The sequence below is a fragment of the Jaculus jaculus genome, chromosome 8, assembly GCF_020740685.1.
Source record: "Jaculus jaculus isolate mJacJac1 chromosome 8, mJacJac1.mat.Y.cur, whole genome shotgun sequence".
Classification (NCBI taxonomy): domain Eukaryota; kingdom Metazoa; phylum Chordata; class Mammalia; order Rodentia; family Dipodidae; genus Jaculus; species Jaculus jaculus.
The window spans coordinates 108,312,788-108,328,313 of record NC_059109.1 but is presented as its reverse complement, the minus strand read 5'-3'; the positions used below and the strand labels follow the sequence as shown (position 1 = coordinate 108,328,313).

The following is a 15,526-nucleotide window of genomic DNA, read 5'->3' as shown; positions in this document are numbered from 1 at the left end:
AGTGTTTGCCACACTTTCCTGCTGCTGTTGTCCACCTTATGTTGGCCAGGAGGTGATGTCCACCCTCAGCTCATGCCAGCATTTTTCCCCTGCCATCATGAGCTTCCCCTCCAGTCTGTAAGCCTAAATAAGCTCTTTCCTCCCACAAGCTGCTCTCAGTCAGGTGCTTCCTAACAGCAATGCAAAGCTAACTGCAATAGACTTCATCTCATTTTATCCCTGTGAGTAACAAAGCAGCCTTGTCCCAGGTGATCTGGTCTCTATCAGTTCTGATTACTTGAAGAGGTCCAGGGGAAACAGAAGGGTAAGAGAAGAAAGCTGTAAGGAGTTAACAGGGACTGCTCAGGAGAGAGGAAGGTGGTTACTATTTGAACCTATTGTCGAAGAAGGTCTGAGCATCTCTCTGGCCTCTGTCTCTGAACCATGACTTCACATTTGCTAGGAGACACGTTCCTTACCCATGATGGAAGAGCAGAGTGACAGCAGAACATACTCTACCCTTCCAGACCTTAGATGCCAGGTATCACCCACACATGGCCAGGAATTACATTCAAGGACATCAAGAATGAGACGCATGCATGTTTATAAAAACAGACAAATACAAAAAAAGCCTGGCAGAAAATAAACTACAGTGTTAACAAAGAGGTCTTCAAAGTGGCTTTTTGTTTTGTTACACTGTTTAGGGTCTTTTGGCTAATATTTCATTTGCTTTTGGAAATATCAACTATTTTATTTTCTTTTTTTAAGGTAAGGTCTCACTCTAGCCCAGCTAACCTGGTACTCACTCTGTAGTCCCAGGCTGGCCTCAACCTCAGAGTGATCCTCCTACCTCTGCCTCCTAAATGCTGGGATTAAAGGTGTGCGCCCTGCTGGGGAGACAACTCAGTCGGTAAAGTATATGCCTTTCAAACATGAGGACTTGAGCTCATCCTCTATAACCCATATTAAAAAAAAAAAAAGGCTCAAAGATGGCTTAGTGGTTAAGGCACTTGCCAAGCAAAGCCAAAGGACCCAGGTTCAATTCCCCAGTACCCATGTAAACCAGATGCATAAGAAGGCACATGTGTCTGGAGTTCCTTTGCAGTGACCAGAGACCCTGGTGCACCTACTCTCTCTATCTGCCTCTTTCTCTCTCTCCCCCCCCTCAAATGAATAAAATAAAAAACAGCCAGGTGTGGTGACACACACTTGTCATCTCAGTGCTGGGGAGGGACAGGTGGATCCCTAGGGTTCACTGGCCAGGCAGTCTGGCCTAATTAGGCATATTCTAGGAGGAAAAACACCTGAGGTTGTTCTCTGACCTACATATGTACACTCTTGCACCCACACATAGATCTGTACCTACAATACATATTTACCTGCATATATAAATGGGCATGCTTGCACGCACAGACACACAAACATGTATTATGAATATATATATTTAAAGAAGGAAAATGCCTTCAATCATAGGTGCTAGACTGCTTATAAATCTCATTTATCTGATTATAAATTTCTTTTCAGGGCTGGACAGATAGTTCAGCAGTTAAGGGACTTGCCCGCAAAGCCTAATGACCTGGCTTTGATTCCTCAGTACCCATATATGGCCAGACTGGCACAGGCATCTGGAGTTCATCTGCAGCAACTAGAGGTCCTAGTGTGCTCATTCTCATTCTCTCTCTCTATTTGCAAATAAATAAAAATATTTTTTAAATTTCTTTTCAGACAGATTTCCTATAAACTTAAGAATATACTGAACCAGGAGCCAGGAGTAGTGGCACACACGCTTTTAATCCCAGCACTTGGGAGGCAGAGATAGGAGGATCTCCATGAGTTCAAGGCCACCCTGAGACTACATAGTGAATTCCATGTCAGCCTGAGCTAGAATGAGACCCTACCTTGGGGAAAAAAAAAAAAAAAAGAATATATTAACCAGACTAAGGGGCTAGAGAGATGGCCTAGCAGTTAAGGTGTTTGCCTCGAAGGCTAAAGTCCCAGGTTTGATTCCTCACTCACATAAACCAGATACACAAGGTGGCACATGTGTCTGGAGTTTGTTTGCAGTACCTGGAGGCCCTGGCATGCCCATTTTCTTTCTCTGTCTCCCCCACTCCCATGACACACACACACACAAAGAAAATATTTTAAAATAGAATATAGCCGGGCATGGTGGTGCATGCCTTTAATCCCAGCACTCACGAGGCAGAGGTAGGAGGATCACCATGAGTTCGAGGCCACCCTGAGACTACATAGTGTTAGTCTGAACTGGAGTGAGACCCTATCTCCAAAAACCAAAAATAAATAAATAAAATAAAAAAGAATATATTGCTTGGCATGGTGACACATGTCTTTAATCTCAGCACATGGGAGGCAGAGGCAGGAGGACTGCCATGAGTTTGAGGCTACCCTGAGACTACATAGTAAATTCCAGGTCAGCCTGGGTTAGAGTAAAACCCTTTCTTGAAAAACCAAATACATACATGCATGTACACACACAAACACATACATATATACATATACATACATACACACACACACGTTGTAGGGCCCTCGTTTCATTTGGAAGAGACAAGAACACAGCCCTTAAATAGACTTTCCCTAGCCCAAGCCAAAATTTCAGCACCAAGACTCCCACCTTTTCAATTCCAGCACTGTAGATCTAAGCAAGGACAATTAGAATTAACTGTATACTATCACTAGAAAACCAGCAAGCACTGAGCCAGTTTGCAGAGGATTTTGGGAGACCAGGCCTCATAATGGGTGCATAACGAGGAGTCAGGCCAGTGACCCCATAGGGGAAGCCATGGGCATGTCTGTACAACCCCTGCCCATGAAATGACGCTGGCAGCGGGTATTTTAGTAGCTTCACAAAATGTCAAAGCATGATTTTTATCCTATGAACAATTAAACGCCTCCCATAGAAATAGTACCACAGGGCTAAGGAATGAGCTCAGTGGTACAGTGCTTGTGTAGCATTCAAGGCCCTGTGTGTTAATGCTCATCACTGAAAAAACTAATGCAACCTCAAACCAACACTCCCCAGCTCCTCTGCTCCCACAGAGTAGACACTGTCAGCCTTGGGGGCTGGCTACACATAGCCTCTTCTCTGTAGCACACAGAACCCATTGTTCTGTGCCTCGGGAACAATCACCATCTCCTTAGGAAGAAGTCAGCACCATAAATCTGAGTGCTGTGCCCAAACCAGACCAAAAACTCATCTGAAGAAAATGAGTTCAAATCTTAGTTGGGACCCCACTGTGTGGCAAGCAGCAGTGGATGGAAAACTTAGCACAGCCCTTGGTTATGTGGATTCTAAGGTCTTCCACCAATAAATTTATAGCCCTGTGACTTGGTGCGTGCAAACCCCACACTTTTTATTTTTTTTAATTAATTAATTAATTAACTTATTTAAGAGAGAGAGAGAGAGAATGGGCACACCAGGGCCTCTAGCCACTGTAAACAAACTTCAGACACATATGCCACCTTGTGCATCTGGCTTACATGGATATTGGGGAAATTGAACCTGGGTCCTTAGACTTCGCAGGCAAGCATCTTAACCACTACGCCATCTCTCCAGCCCAAAACTTAAAACTCTTTTCTATGCTGTACTAGGCATTTAAAAACAAAACAAAACAAAACATAACAAAAAAACTAGGACTGGAGAGATGGCGTAGTGGTTAACTGCTTGCCTGTGAAGCCTAAGGACCCTGATTCCAGGCTCGATTCCCCAGGACCCACGTAGCCGGTGCACAAGGTGGCGCATGCATGTTCATTTGCAATAGCTGGAGGCCCTGGCGCACCCATTCTCTCTCTCTGCCTCTTTCTCTGTCTGTTGCTCTCAAATAAATAAATAAAAATAAACCAAAAAACACCTATTTTAATCTTTTTTATTTATTTGAGAGAGAGAGGGAGGAAGAGACAAAGAGAGAATGGGCACACCAGAGCCTCCAGCCACTGCAAACGAACTCCAGATACATGTGTCCCCTTGTGCTTCTGGCTTACGTGGGCCCTGGGAAATTGAACCGGTATCCTTAGGCCTCACAGACAAATACCTTAAACACTGAGCCATTTCTCCAGCTCATGTACTAGGCACTTGTAAGGGACATTTAAAGTCAAAAAACAACACTGCTTTGATTTTAATATACTGTGATTTCCTTTTTAGTTTGTTCTTTTCACAAATGGCAATACTTATAGATCATAAATTCCTAGAAGTTTGGCTACTTCTCCACTTACAAAACCAAGTGACTCCGGTGCTCACAAGAAGTGACAGAGGAGTGCTCAGCACTGCAATATCTCTATCACACCTTCCAAGGCTCAGGGTCCATTGTGGAAGAGGTGGCAGAAATAATGTAAGAGCCAAAGGAAAGGTAGGACTCCTTACAGTGTGCTCCTCCAGACACAAGATGGCCTGGATATCCATGACCTCACAGTGCCTGACACTACGTACAGAAGACCATCATAAGAGGAGGAAAAGATGATTACATCAAAATAAAAGAAACTGATTGAGAGGGGGAGGGGACATGATGGAGAGTGGAGTTTCAAAGAATAAAGTGGGGGGAGAGAGGGAATTACCATGAGATACTGTTTACAATCATGGAAGTTATTAATTATAAAAAATAACTTTAAAATTTATTCTATAAAAATCAAGTGCCTCTGAGTACCACACATTTTATAGTTATTTTTTTAAATTTTTCTTTGTTGTTTATTTATTTGAGAGCAGCAGAAAGAGAAAGAGTGAGAGAGAGAGAGAATGGGCACACCAGGGCTTCCAGCCACTGCAAACGAACTCCAGACGCCTGCACCCCCTTGTGCAACTGGCTAAAGTGGGTCCTGGGGAATTGAGCCTTGAACCAGGGTCCTCAGGCTTCACAGGCAAGCACTTAACTGCTAAGCCATCTCTCCAGCCCATTTTATAGTTATTTTAACACAACAACAACAACAAAAAGAACTCAATTTAGATTCATAAGGTATTAAGTACTGACCTTGTTATTTCTGTTTTTAATATATTTTATTTATTTATTTGAGAGAGAGAGAGAGGGAGAGAGAGAGAGAATGGGTGTGCCAGGGCCTCCAGCCACTGCAAATGAACTCAAAATGCATGCGCCACCTTGTGCAGCTGGCTTACCTGGGGCCTGGAGAGTTGAACTGGGATCCTTTGGCTTTGCAGGCAAACGCCTTAACCACTAAGCCATCTCTCCAGCCCTATTTCTATTTCTCTTGCCAGTTTAAATTATAGAAAACCATTGTATCTTACGACTTTCTGTAATTAAGTCAATCATAGACTGAACATCCCGAACTCGTACACTCAGACCCAGCAGAGCCTAGATCTCTGTTACTACGGAGAGGGCCTGAGGCTTGAAACATGCCTGCTCTTCTAGCTGCAAGCTCCAAAACACTCAAGGGCCAGAGCCATTCTATAAGCCAAACCTGCCAAAATCCAGGCACATCTGCGTCCTTTCCATCCCAACTCCGTCCATGTCATTTTCAGGGCCCTAGTTCCCACACAAGTCCCTCTTACCCACCCCCTCCCTGCCTCATCTTGGGTGTAAAATGATGTTCCTAAGGGGATTATTTCCAACACACACCTGGGAATCCCCTGCCTTCTGCCTTATGGGCTGGTAATTCCTCACCTTCCTTTTCACTTCCCCAAAAGTCAACATGAAAAATCCTCAGGACAGCTTGGAACACAGAGGATCCACATGAACTCAAGGATGAAAATTATCTATTTTGTGTTCACCTATCAGGATGGCATAACACTTTACAAAAGTCAAAGCATGTTAGGTTTTTTTTTCTGTTTAAAAAATTATTTGCATGTGTCGTGTGGGTATAGAGTGTGCCAGAGCCTCTTGCCACTGCAAATGAATGCCAGACACTTGTACCACTTTTATGCCCAGCTTACGTAGGTAGCTCTGGAATTAAACCCAGGCCAGCAGGTTTTGCAACCAAGTGCCTTTAACTGCTGAACCGTCTTGCCAGCCATTTTACGATTTTTTTTTTTTAAAGGAGAATTTTTTTTTTTTTTTTTTAAGGAAGAAGAACCAACAACCCTCTCTAAGGCCTTAAAAAAAAAAAAAAAAAGCTGCCCTTTTCAGTGGCTTCAATTAACTTCCTGGACAGCGTAAGTGAGCACAGATCTCTAACTTGACAAGTGCAGACGACTCTTCATGCTGTCAATATTTCTATCTACCTCGGCTGAAGAAAGACAACCAGCCCCCAAGCGGTGCAGGGATCCAGATGCGGAACTGGGGAGCAAGGCCAGCATCACGGCACACCTCAACTGGCAAGGGGCACAGAGAGCTTCCTGAGGGAAGGGAGTTCTTCCTAGGTTGAGGTGATGGCTCCACCTACAGCACTCTCCACTTACGATCTACACATTCTGCCCTATATGAGTTAAACTGAAAGAAAAAGGCATCTACTAAAATCAGATGGTATCATGAGAATAAATTCTAAGTATAATTAAAGAAAAATTGGCACACAGTACTTACCAAAATTCAAGAAAATCAGTTTGGCCTGTATCCCAGGACATAATTTGACGAGAAATGGAATGGCAATGTAGAACCCCAGAACACAGAGAAGTATCTTCCTCAGTCGGAACCACAAACCCTTTCGCCTGTGAGACGGAAACAAGATTCAAAAGGCAGCAGGTGCAATTTTGCCAGCTTATTCACAGAGCTGACACTCTCTCTAAGCGAGGGTCATGGCAGCTTTTTCCATAGGGATATTATCAATAACAAATGAAGCTTCTAATCATCAGGTTATTAAAATAATAGTTTGAGCTGGGCATAGTGGTGCACACCTTTAATCCCAGCATTCGGGAGGCAGAGGTGCCGTGAGTTTGAGGCCACCCAGAGACAAGATGGTAAATTCCAGGCAGCCTGGGCTAGAATGAGACCCTACTTCAAAAAACAAACAACCCAGCACTTGAGAGGCAGAGGTAGGAGGATCCTGTGAGTTCAAGGCCACCCTGAGACGACTACATAGTGAATTTCAGGTCAGCCTGAGCCAGAGTGAGACACTTCCTTGAAAAACAAAAAACAAACAAACAAACAAAAAAAAACAGTATCATTGTTTGAGACAGTCTTTTGCACTTCCAATGGTACCTGGGGAAAAAGTTCTGTTTTCTCATGTTTTGTTTCTTAAAAGCCCAGAGTAAAGAATCCAACAGAGACAACAGACCCTCAGAAAGCACCCACTTGACACCAGTCTCCCACTGCCACCTCATCTCAGCAGAGTGGCTTCTCTGGGTCTTGAAGTCACTCTGGCAGAGAACCAGCTGAGCGGGGAGTTACTCATTAGCTCTTTGTGGGAAACAGGAAGCACCTACATCTGCATAACCTGCCCAGCCAGGTTCCAGAAAGTGGGAGAAGGGAATAAGACGGAGCCTTCAAGGCTTGTGCAGGCATTTCTGCCCAGTCCTTGGAGCTATCCCATGGAATCCCTTTCAGATGGGGTCACTGTCCCAGTTCTCACCACCCTCCACCTCTGATCCTTGAGCAGTACCCAGAGGTCCTCAGCCTCTCTCAATCATCTTTCCTGTGTCAAGTCTTTAGTTTCTGGCTCTCTCTCTACTAAGAAATCTGTTTATATTTATTAGCTATAAGTCTGTTTATATTTATTACTGTTGACTAAGCAGTTAAAATTTAAGGCATTTAAAAATGTTTACGGGGGCGGGGATGTGGAAAAAAAGGAACCCTTCTGCACTGCTGGTGGGAATGCAATCTGGTCCAGCCATTGTGGAAAACCGTGTGGAGGTTCCTAAAGCAGCTAGAGATTGATCTACCATATGACCCAGCTATAGCGCTCCTAGGCATATATCCAAAGGACTCATCTCATTTCCTTAGAAGTACATGCTCAACCATGTTTATTGCTGCTCAATTTATAATAGCTGGGAAATGGAACCAGCCTAGATGTCCCTCAACAGATGAGTGGATAATGAAGATGTGGTACATTTATACAATGGAGTTCTACTCAGCGGTAAAGAAAAATGAAGTTATGAAATTTGCAGAAAAATGGATGGACCTGGAAAGTATTATACTAAGTGAGGTAACGCAGGCCCAGAAAGCCAAGCGCCACATGTTCTCTCTCATATGGGGATCCTAGCTACAGATGACTGGGCTTCTGCGTGAGAATGAAAATACTTAGTAGCAGAGGCCAGTAAGTTGAAAAGGAGACATAAAGGGTGGAGAAAGGAAGGGAGGAGGATACTTAATAGGTTGATATTGTATATATGTAATTACAATGATTGTAATGGGGAGGTAATATGATGGAGAATGGAATTTCAAACAGGAAAGTGTGGGGGTGGGGAAGGAGGGAATTACCATGGGATATATTTTATAATCATGGAAAATGTTAATAAAAATTAAATTAAAAAAAAATGTTTACGGGGGCTGGAGAGATGGCTTAGCAGTTAAGGCATTTGCTTGCAAAGCCAAAGGATCCTGGTTCAATTCTCCATGACCCATGTTAGCCAGATGCACAAGGAAGGGCATGCATCTGGAGTTTGCAGTGGTTGGAGGCCCTGGTACACCCATTCTCCCCCCTCCCAGACCCTGCCGCCTTTCTCTCAAATAAATAAAATATATTTTAAAAAATGTTTACAGGGGAGCTGGGAAGATGGCTCAGCCAGTGAAACACTTTGCAAACACAGGGTCTGAGTTCAGATCCCCAGCACCCATCTAAAAACTGCATGATGGTATGTAACCATAATCGCAGAACTCAGAGAGATGGGCAGATCCCCAGAGCAAGCTGGCTAAGCAGACTAGCTGAATTGATAAATTCTGGGTTTAGTAAGAGCCACTCTGTGCTGAGATGCCAGTGGGGAGCGGGGGCCTGTCTCTGTTGGATTCTTATTCCAGATTTTTATCATCTCAATAAATAAGGCAGAGGGAAATATATATAGAGAGAGGAACCACTATGACCTCTGACCTCCACATGCACGCACCTGCACTCACACTTGCAACAACCACACATGTAAGAGCTCTTGCTTTCTCTTTCCAACCTGGGCCCTTCACCCCTCCTTAGGTAACCTGGTGGTCCCCACCCACAGGCGGTCACGATATTGATGCTGAACGTGGTGTGGACACCCAACCTGCACAGTGCACTACAGTCCAGAACTCCTCAACTCAAGCCTCCTGAGTAGCTATGACTACAGGCGTGTGCCAGCACACCCGGCTCGCTCGCTCCCTCTTGTGCTCTCTCTCTCTCTCTCTCTCTCTCTCTCTGTTGGGAGTGGCAGCGCACACTTATAATCCCAGTTCTTGGGAGGCAGAGAAAGGCAGCTCTTAGTGACCCTGCGCATCCAGTCTAATGGACAAGCCTCAGGCCAATGAGAGACAGCAACCTGAGAGGAATGACACATGACACTTGAGACTGTCCGGTGGTCCCTCCACACATGTGCACATGCACCCTGGTCAGAGGCAGAATGTCTCCATTTTTTTTTTTTTTTGGTTTTTCGAGGTAGGGTCTCACTCTGGTCCAGGCTGACCTAGAATTAACTCTGTCATCTCAGGGTGGCCTTGAACTCATGGCAATCCTCCTACCTCTGCCTCCTGAGTGCTGGGATTAAAGGCAGGCGTGCGCCACCACGCCCAGCAAGAATGTCTCCATTTTTGGACTCAGACTGTCATTTCATTATAACCCTCTGTTTATCAGACCACCCATCTCAATGATCACTTCCCTGAGGTGGCCCAGGCCCTGAGGCAAGGTGGACCACCCTGTAACAAAGAATTCCAACACCCCCGCCAGCCACTCCCTAAGCATCCCTAGTCTGTAAAGGAAGTGGCTTAGGGTGTGTCAGGTCACAGCCCTTCTCCCGCTTTCCCCAAATAAGCCTGTCTCTGCTGTTGAACTGAGCCTTCTCTCTTGCCTCTTTCCTGCTTTCTCCTAGCATAGGGTGCTGGACAGACGCCAGGAGTGGGGACCCTCTCTCTCCTTCACCACACTAAAATCGCTTGAGAACTGCAACTGTCCTGGGCAAGACTGCAAGGCCAACGCCAAGGCTGCTCTTCGATGGGCTCTCAAAATTCCCAGGTGGTGGAACAAATCTCCAACCACCCTTTCACAACACAATTCACCACAATCTCAACCACAATTCACCTGCCTTAAAGCTTTTCCTTCCCTGCTCTTCTTAGCTCCAGCCTTAGAAAGGCCACTAGCCATAGCCACTGGATCATCCAACACAGGACCATCTTTAGCTCAAGGAAGTGGTGAGTCAGCCTCCGTCTGTCTTCCTACGGGACCTAGGAGAGACTGACTGGGCTCCCGGGCCCTGTCCTCACAGGACTGCCCCAGCAGCCTCAAGTCAGAAGCAGCTGCCCAGGTTTACTGCTTTGCTTCTGACCCCCCCTCCCTCCCGGTCCTTCTCCAGAAGGTTTCTGGCCTCGGTCCTCAGATGAGGGATGCCTGGTTCTCAAGACAGACACCCTGCCCTAGCACTTCTCAACCCTCCACAGGTTCCCAAATTTTCAAAATTCCACTGGCCTTCCTGCTGGACTGTCTCCTGACCAATCTTAAAACCCTTGGCCTAGAAGGAGACATAAAGCCCAAGTGCCTCATTTTTTATTGCAATACAGTTTAAATGCAAAATAAATTGGACAATCATTTCTCCTGCCTAAAAATGGCACATATGACTTCCAAATTCTTTTAAAAAATATTTACTTATTTGAGAGAAGAGAAAAAGAGACTGCCGGGGGAGAATATGGGTGTTCCAGGGCCCCTGGCCACTTCAAATGAACGCCATACACATGTGCTACTTTGGCATTTGGCTTACGTGGGTACTGGGGAATTGAACCTGGGTCCTTGGGCTTTGCAGGCAAATGTCTTAACCACTAAGCCATTCCTTCAACCCAACTTCCAAATACTTTTTTTAATTATTAAATTAGCATATTTATTGAGGGAAGTAGAGCCAAGGAAAGGTACCCATGTGACTAGAGATCCCACATGGAGGGCCTGGGGTGGGGAAGTGTGGAAAGAAAGGAGAAAAGAAAGTTCAAGGAGTCCCTGCCATGTGGGGAGCTGGAGGGAATCAAGAACCCATGTGGAGAATAAGGACTATGGGGCCCTCCCAGCTGGGTTTGGGCCTGAGGCAGCCCAGGCCCAGCCTAGGGAAAAACTCACCCACAGATGGAAGTTCCCAAGTGATTGGAGGGACACAGAGCCCAACTTCCAAATTCGTAAAGATCTTGATAACTTCATAAACCAGAATGGCTAATGGTAAGAAGTCTGCTCTATTCAGGCATTCTTCTGCCTCTGATCTCTTCCCTCTCGGTCAGCTCTGCTCTCCCACCCAGGGCCTATGCCTACCTTCTCTTCACCCTATTAAACAGTTCCTATTAGCCACCCACCTTGCCCCAGCCCCAGAAGATGACTACAGCTCTCCTTCACTATGCTACTGCAAATGGCAATCTCTTCTCTCTCTTTCTAAGTGCAGTCCTAAACTGCAGTTAAGTTTACTTAACCTGATTCTGTTCAAAGTGCAGCTGTAAACTGACCTTAGAGAATGGCCTCCAGCCCATTTTCCAGATTCCACTAGTTCCCTCTTTTGTGTCTCTGAAGTTCCACCTCCAAGATATCTAATATGAAACCTCATGAAATTAGTCAATTTCTTAGCATTTATAATGCTTAAGTTTAGAATTTTTCAGGACATTTTAAATAATGCTTCAAAATTAATTTCTTATATACTTCCTACCTTATCTAAGCCAAATATTATTGCCAAATATTTCAATTAATTTCCTATCCAAGTTAGCAATTACACACAGTATTTCTTGTTTCCTTACTTACTATGTTATTTTCAACCTTAGATATAATACTCATGTGTCACCTGTAAATGTCATGTCACATATAAGAAAATGCACATATAGATATATAATGACCAGATCACAATGGCTAATAGAGTTAATGTGATCTAGGAGTTTCTTGTGTAACGGCTCTGAAGAGCTGCCTCCCTGCCTGTTCAGTATCATCTATAACAGACTCTAGGAAAAAGCCACATGGGACAACAGCCTGCCAGGCGCACAAAGTGCAAAATGATGTTGGCAAATGAGAAGCCAAAACCTGAGGTTCCCAGAAACCACGCCTGTGTCATTAGAACTTCAATCATGGACTGCAGCCATTGTGTTATCACCCAGAGCTAAAAATTATTTGGGGCTGCATTAGCCTTTTCAAACAGTCAGCATATTATCTCTTTCTGTATATGACTGGACATCTCTGTGACCAACTGAGACACCTGTTGCTCTGGGTTTTAGTTCTTATGGACACACTCCTATTCAGCTAGAACTATACATGAGACCTTGCTTATTTCCTCCAAGGTTAAACTCATTCTCTGGTGTGCCGGGGCTCCCTCATTTACCATTTTCCTGATTTCCAATGTCATGAGTCAACCTTTTATTTGCCTATTTATACCATTTGTTTTAACATCTCCAATTTCAACTGGTTTCAGAAGTACCTGTCACTATTTGGGATGCAAGAGAATCCATGCTCCTGTCCCACCCAGCCTACCTCGGCCCATGTGATCAGAACCATGTGACTGGATCCCGCTCCTGTAACATCCCTACCCTGGTCTTCTATATAATGAAAGAGTTGGGAATGTTAGAACCAGAACATCTTTACTTCTGGACTCTAAATACCATTTCATTGTAACCCTCTGTTTACCAAGAGTAACCCAGACTACCCATCCCAATTATCACTTTCCTGGAATAGTCCAAACCAACTGTCTGAATATCACTTCCCTGAAGTGGCCCAAGCCCTGAGGCAAGGTGGACCACCCTGCCACCAAAGAATTCCAGTGCCTCCACTGCCCAATACAAGTGTTCCCTAGTTTGTAAGTGAAGTGGCTTCTGATACACCTGATCAGAGCCCTTCTCTGGCTTTCCCCAAATAAACCTGTCTCTGCTGTTGAGCCAAGTCTTCTCTTTCATTTCTTTCTCGCTTTCCCCCAACATCTCCATATATACATAAAGAATTATCCATAGGGACTGCAGGTGCAACCTTGTGGCCGTGCCTTGCAACACAAGGCCCTGGGTTCCAGTACTACACACAGAAAAGTCTATCAGTTCATCTAGCAATAAAAATAAACCTATTACATTGTTGCTATAAATAGAACTTATTATTATATATTTTCCAGAAGAAACAGTTTTAGTGAGAACAGGGACATTCACATCTTCACAGAGCTAAGACAGTGGCTCCTTCTATCGGCTACACTCAGCCTGTGCAATATGACACGAGACATGGTATCTGGAGACTTTCCTTATACGTAGGGAGAGAAAACAGCAAATTTCAGCTCAGTTATGAAAATCACTGATCTCGGGCGCTGGCCCGCTGGCACGTGCTGGGAGGCCGCGTCCCGGGCTCTGTCACTCGGCAGTGCTCACTGTCCACTCTTCGGAGATGCCCAAGGACTCATGTTCAACACAGGGATTGGGCAGCACATTTTGAAAAATCCTCTAATTGTCAACAGTATTATCGATAAGGCTGCTTTAAGACCAACTGATGTGGTGCTGGAAGTTGGGCCTGGAACTGGCAACATGACTGTAAAATTATTGGAAAAAGCAAAAAAGGTAGTTGCCTGTAAACTTGATCCAAGGCTGGTGGCTGAACTTCACAAAAGAGTTCAGGGCACTTCTCTGGCAAGCAAACTTCAAGTAATGGTGGGAGATGTGCTGAAATCGGACTTGCCGTTCTTGGATGCTTGTGTGGCAAATCTGCCTTATCAGATCTCTTCACCTTTTGTCTTCAAGCTGTTGCTGCACCGACCTTTTTTCAGATGTGCTGTACTTATGTTTCAAAGAGAATTTGCTCTCCGCCTAGTTGCAAAACCTGGAGATAAATTATACTGCAGACTCTCGATTAATACACAGCTGCTGGCACGAGTGGACCATCTAATGAAGGTTGGGAAGAATAATTTCAGACCACCACCCAAGGTGGAGTCCAGTGTTGTAAGGACAGAACCAAAGAACCCACCGCCACCTATCAATTTTCAGGAATGGGATGGTTTAGTAAGAATCACTTTTATTCGGAAGAACAAGACACTTTCTGCTGCGTTCAAATCAAGTGCAGTACAACAGCTGTTGGAAAAAAATTACAGAATTCACTGTTCAATGAACAATATTACAGTACCCGAAGATTTCAGCATAGCAGATAAAATACAGCAGATCCTAACCAGCACAGGTTTTAGTGACAAGCGGGCCAATTCCATGGACATCGATGACTTTATCAGATTGCTACATGGATTCAATGCAGAAGGCATCCATTTTTCCTAGCTATTTGGAAAACAATTTTTCAAGACCAAGAAAAAAATGAGTTTGTTTCTAGTATTTGAGAAGAGCTATGCTTTTGTTCCATCGGGACATAACTTGCTTTGTTACTTTTATTTAATACTACTGTTGTACCATTTATTATCCTGTATTTTTAAGGTGGTCATTTCTAAGTACGTAAATATTTTTTTTTTCTCCCGATGTAGGGTCTCACTCTTGCTTAGGCTGACCTGAAATTCACTGTGGAGTCTCAGGGTGGCCTTGAACTCACGGTGATCCTCCTTCCTCTGCCTCCCGAGTGCTGGGATAAAGGTGTGCGCCACCACACCTGGCCCTAAGATTTTTTAGTTTAGGTGTGTTTTGAATATAATTCACAGGGCAAGTACATTTTACACATATTAGTCTTCAAGTTCAAGAGCCGCAAGTACGCACAACTTTACACACTTTACACAACTGTTCCTGTTGATTGTAGAAAGGTTTCTGTTTGTTGCATTATCAACTGTTGAGACCGGCTTCAGGCCTTAGTCCTTGTTCCTTAACATGCTCAGCTGGTCACATATCCCCATACTATTCTTGTTCATATGTACGTGTATAGTAAAGGTCACTTATTTTTTTTAAATTTTTATTAACATTTTCCATGATTATAAAAAAATATCCCATGGCAATTCCCTCTCCCCCCTGTCCCCTTTGAAATTCCATTCTCCATCACACTTATTATTTTTGATGTAGGGGTTCACTCTAGCTCAGGCTGACCTGGAATTCACTATATAGTTTTAAGGTGGCCTTGAACTCCTGGTGTTCCTCCTCCCTCTGCCTCCCGAGTGCTGGGGTTAAAGGCGTGCGCCACCACAGCCAGCACTTATTATTTTTGGTCTGTATTCCCACTTGTCCTGTAGTTCTTTGCGCTTGTCTACATCATCAGCTATCCCATCACAGCAGACACCATGAGGATTCTGGTCTGGGTAAGTCTCCTGACCTGTAAAAGCAGGATGTTTGAGCCCAAAGAAATGAACTGTAAAATTAAATGTCTTTCCTTAGAGGTGACACAGTTAAGTTAGGGACCCAGAAAATGTCAGGGGTGTTTATAAATCAATCAGGTTGACATTTGTTTGGAGACAGGGTCATGTGCCGATTGACCCGTTGTTCTGTCGTAGCCCAGGCTGGCCTTAAACTCCTCATCCTGCCTTGACCCAGGTACTAGGTTTACAGACATGCCTTACCATACCCGGCTTCAAATAGGTTTTAAAATTGCTTTAGAGCTTTCCCACAACTTCCAGATACTTAAAATTCTAGTTGCT

The 15,526-nt window shown here is 44.4% G+C and overlaps 2 protein-coding genes across 5 annotated transcripts in view; one reads left to right on the top strand and one right to left on the bottom strand.

Annotated features, from left to right (window-relative positions):
• The window catches only part of Abhd12 (abhydrolase domain containing 12, lysophospholipase), a 75,469-nt gene that overhangs the window by 22,569 nt on the left and 37,374 nt on the right, over nucleotides 1-15,526 (bottom strand). For 3 of the 4 annotated variants that reach the window (XM_004668034.2, XM_045157805.1, XM_045157803.1), the window contains exon 2: nucleotides 6,465-6,589. In XM_004668034.2, coding sequence (XP_004668091.1) covers nucleotides 6,465-6,589 — 125 coding nt within the window. Of the gene's footprint in view, nucleotides 1-6,464; nucleotides 6,590-7,079; nucleotides 7,198-15,526 lie in introns of those variants that run through there. The other variant, XM_045157804.1, reaches the window with a different exon arrangement.
• On the top strand, nucleotides 13,352-14,387 carry LOC123462985 (probable dimethyladenosine transferase). Its single transcript, XM_045157807.1, has one exon. The coding sequence runs from the start codon at nucleotides 13,377-13,379 to the stop codon at nucleotides 14,232-14,234; it is 858 nt and encodes a 285-aa protein (XP_045013742.1). The 5' UTR covers nucleotides 13,352-13,376; the 3' UTR covers nucleotides 14,235-14,387.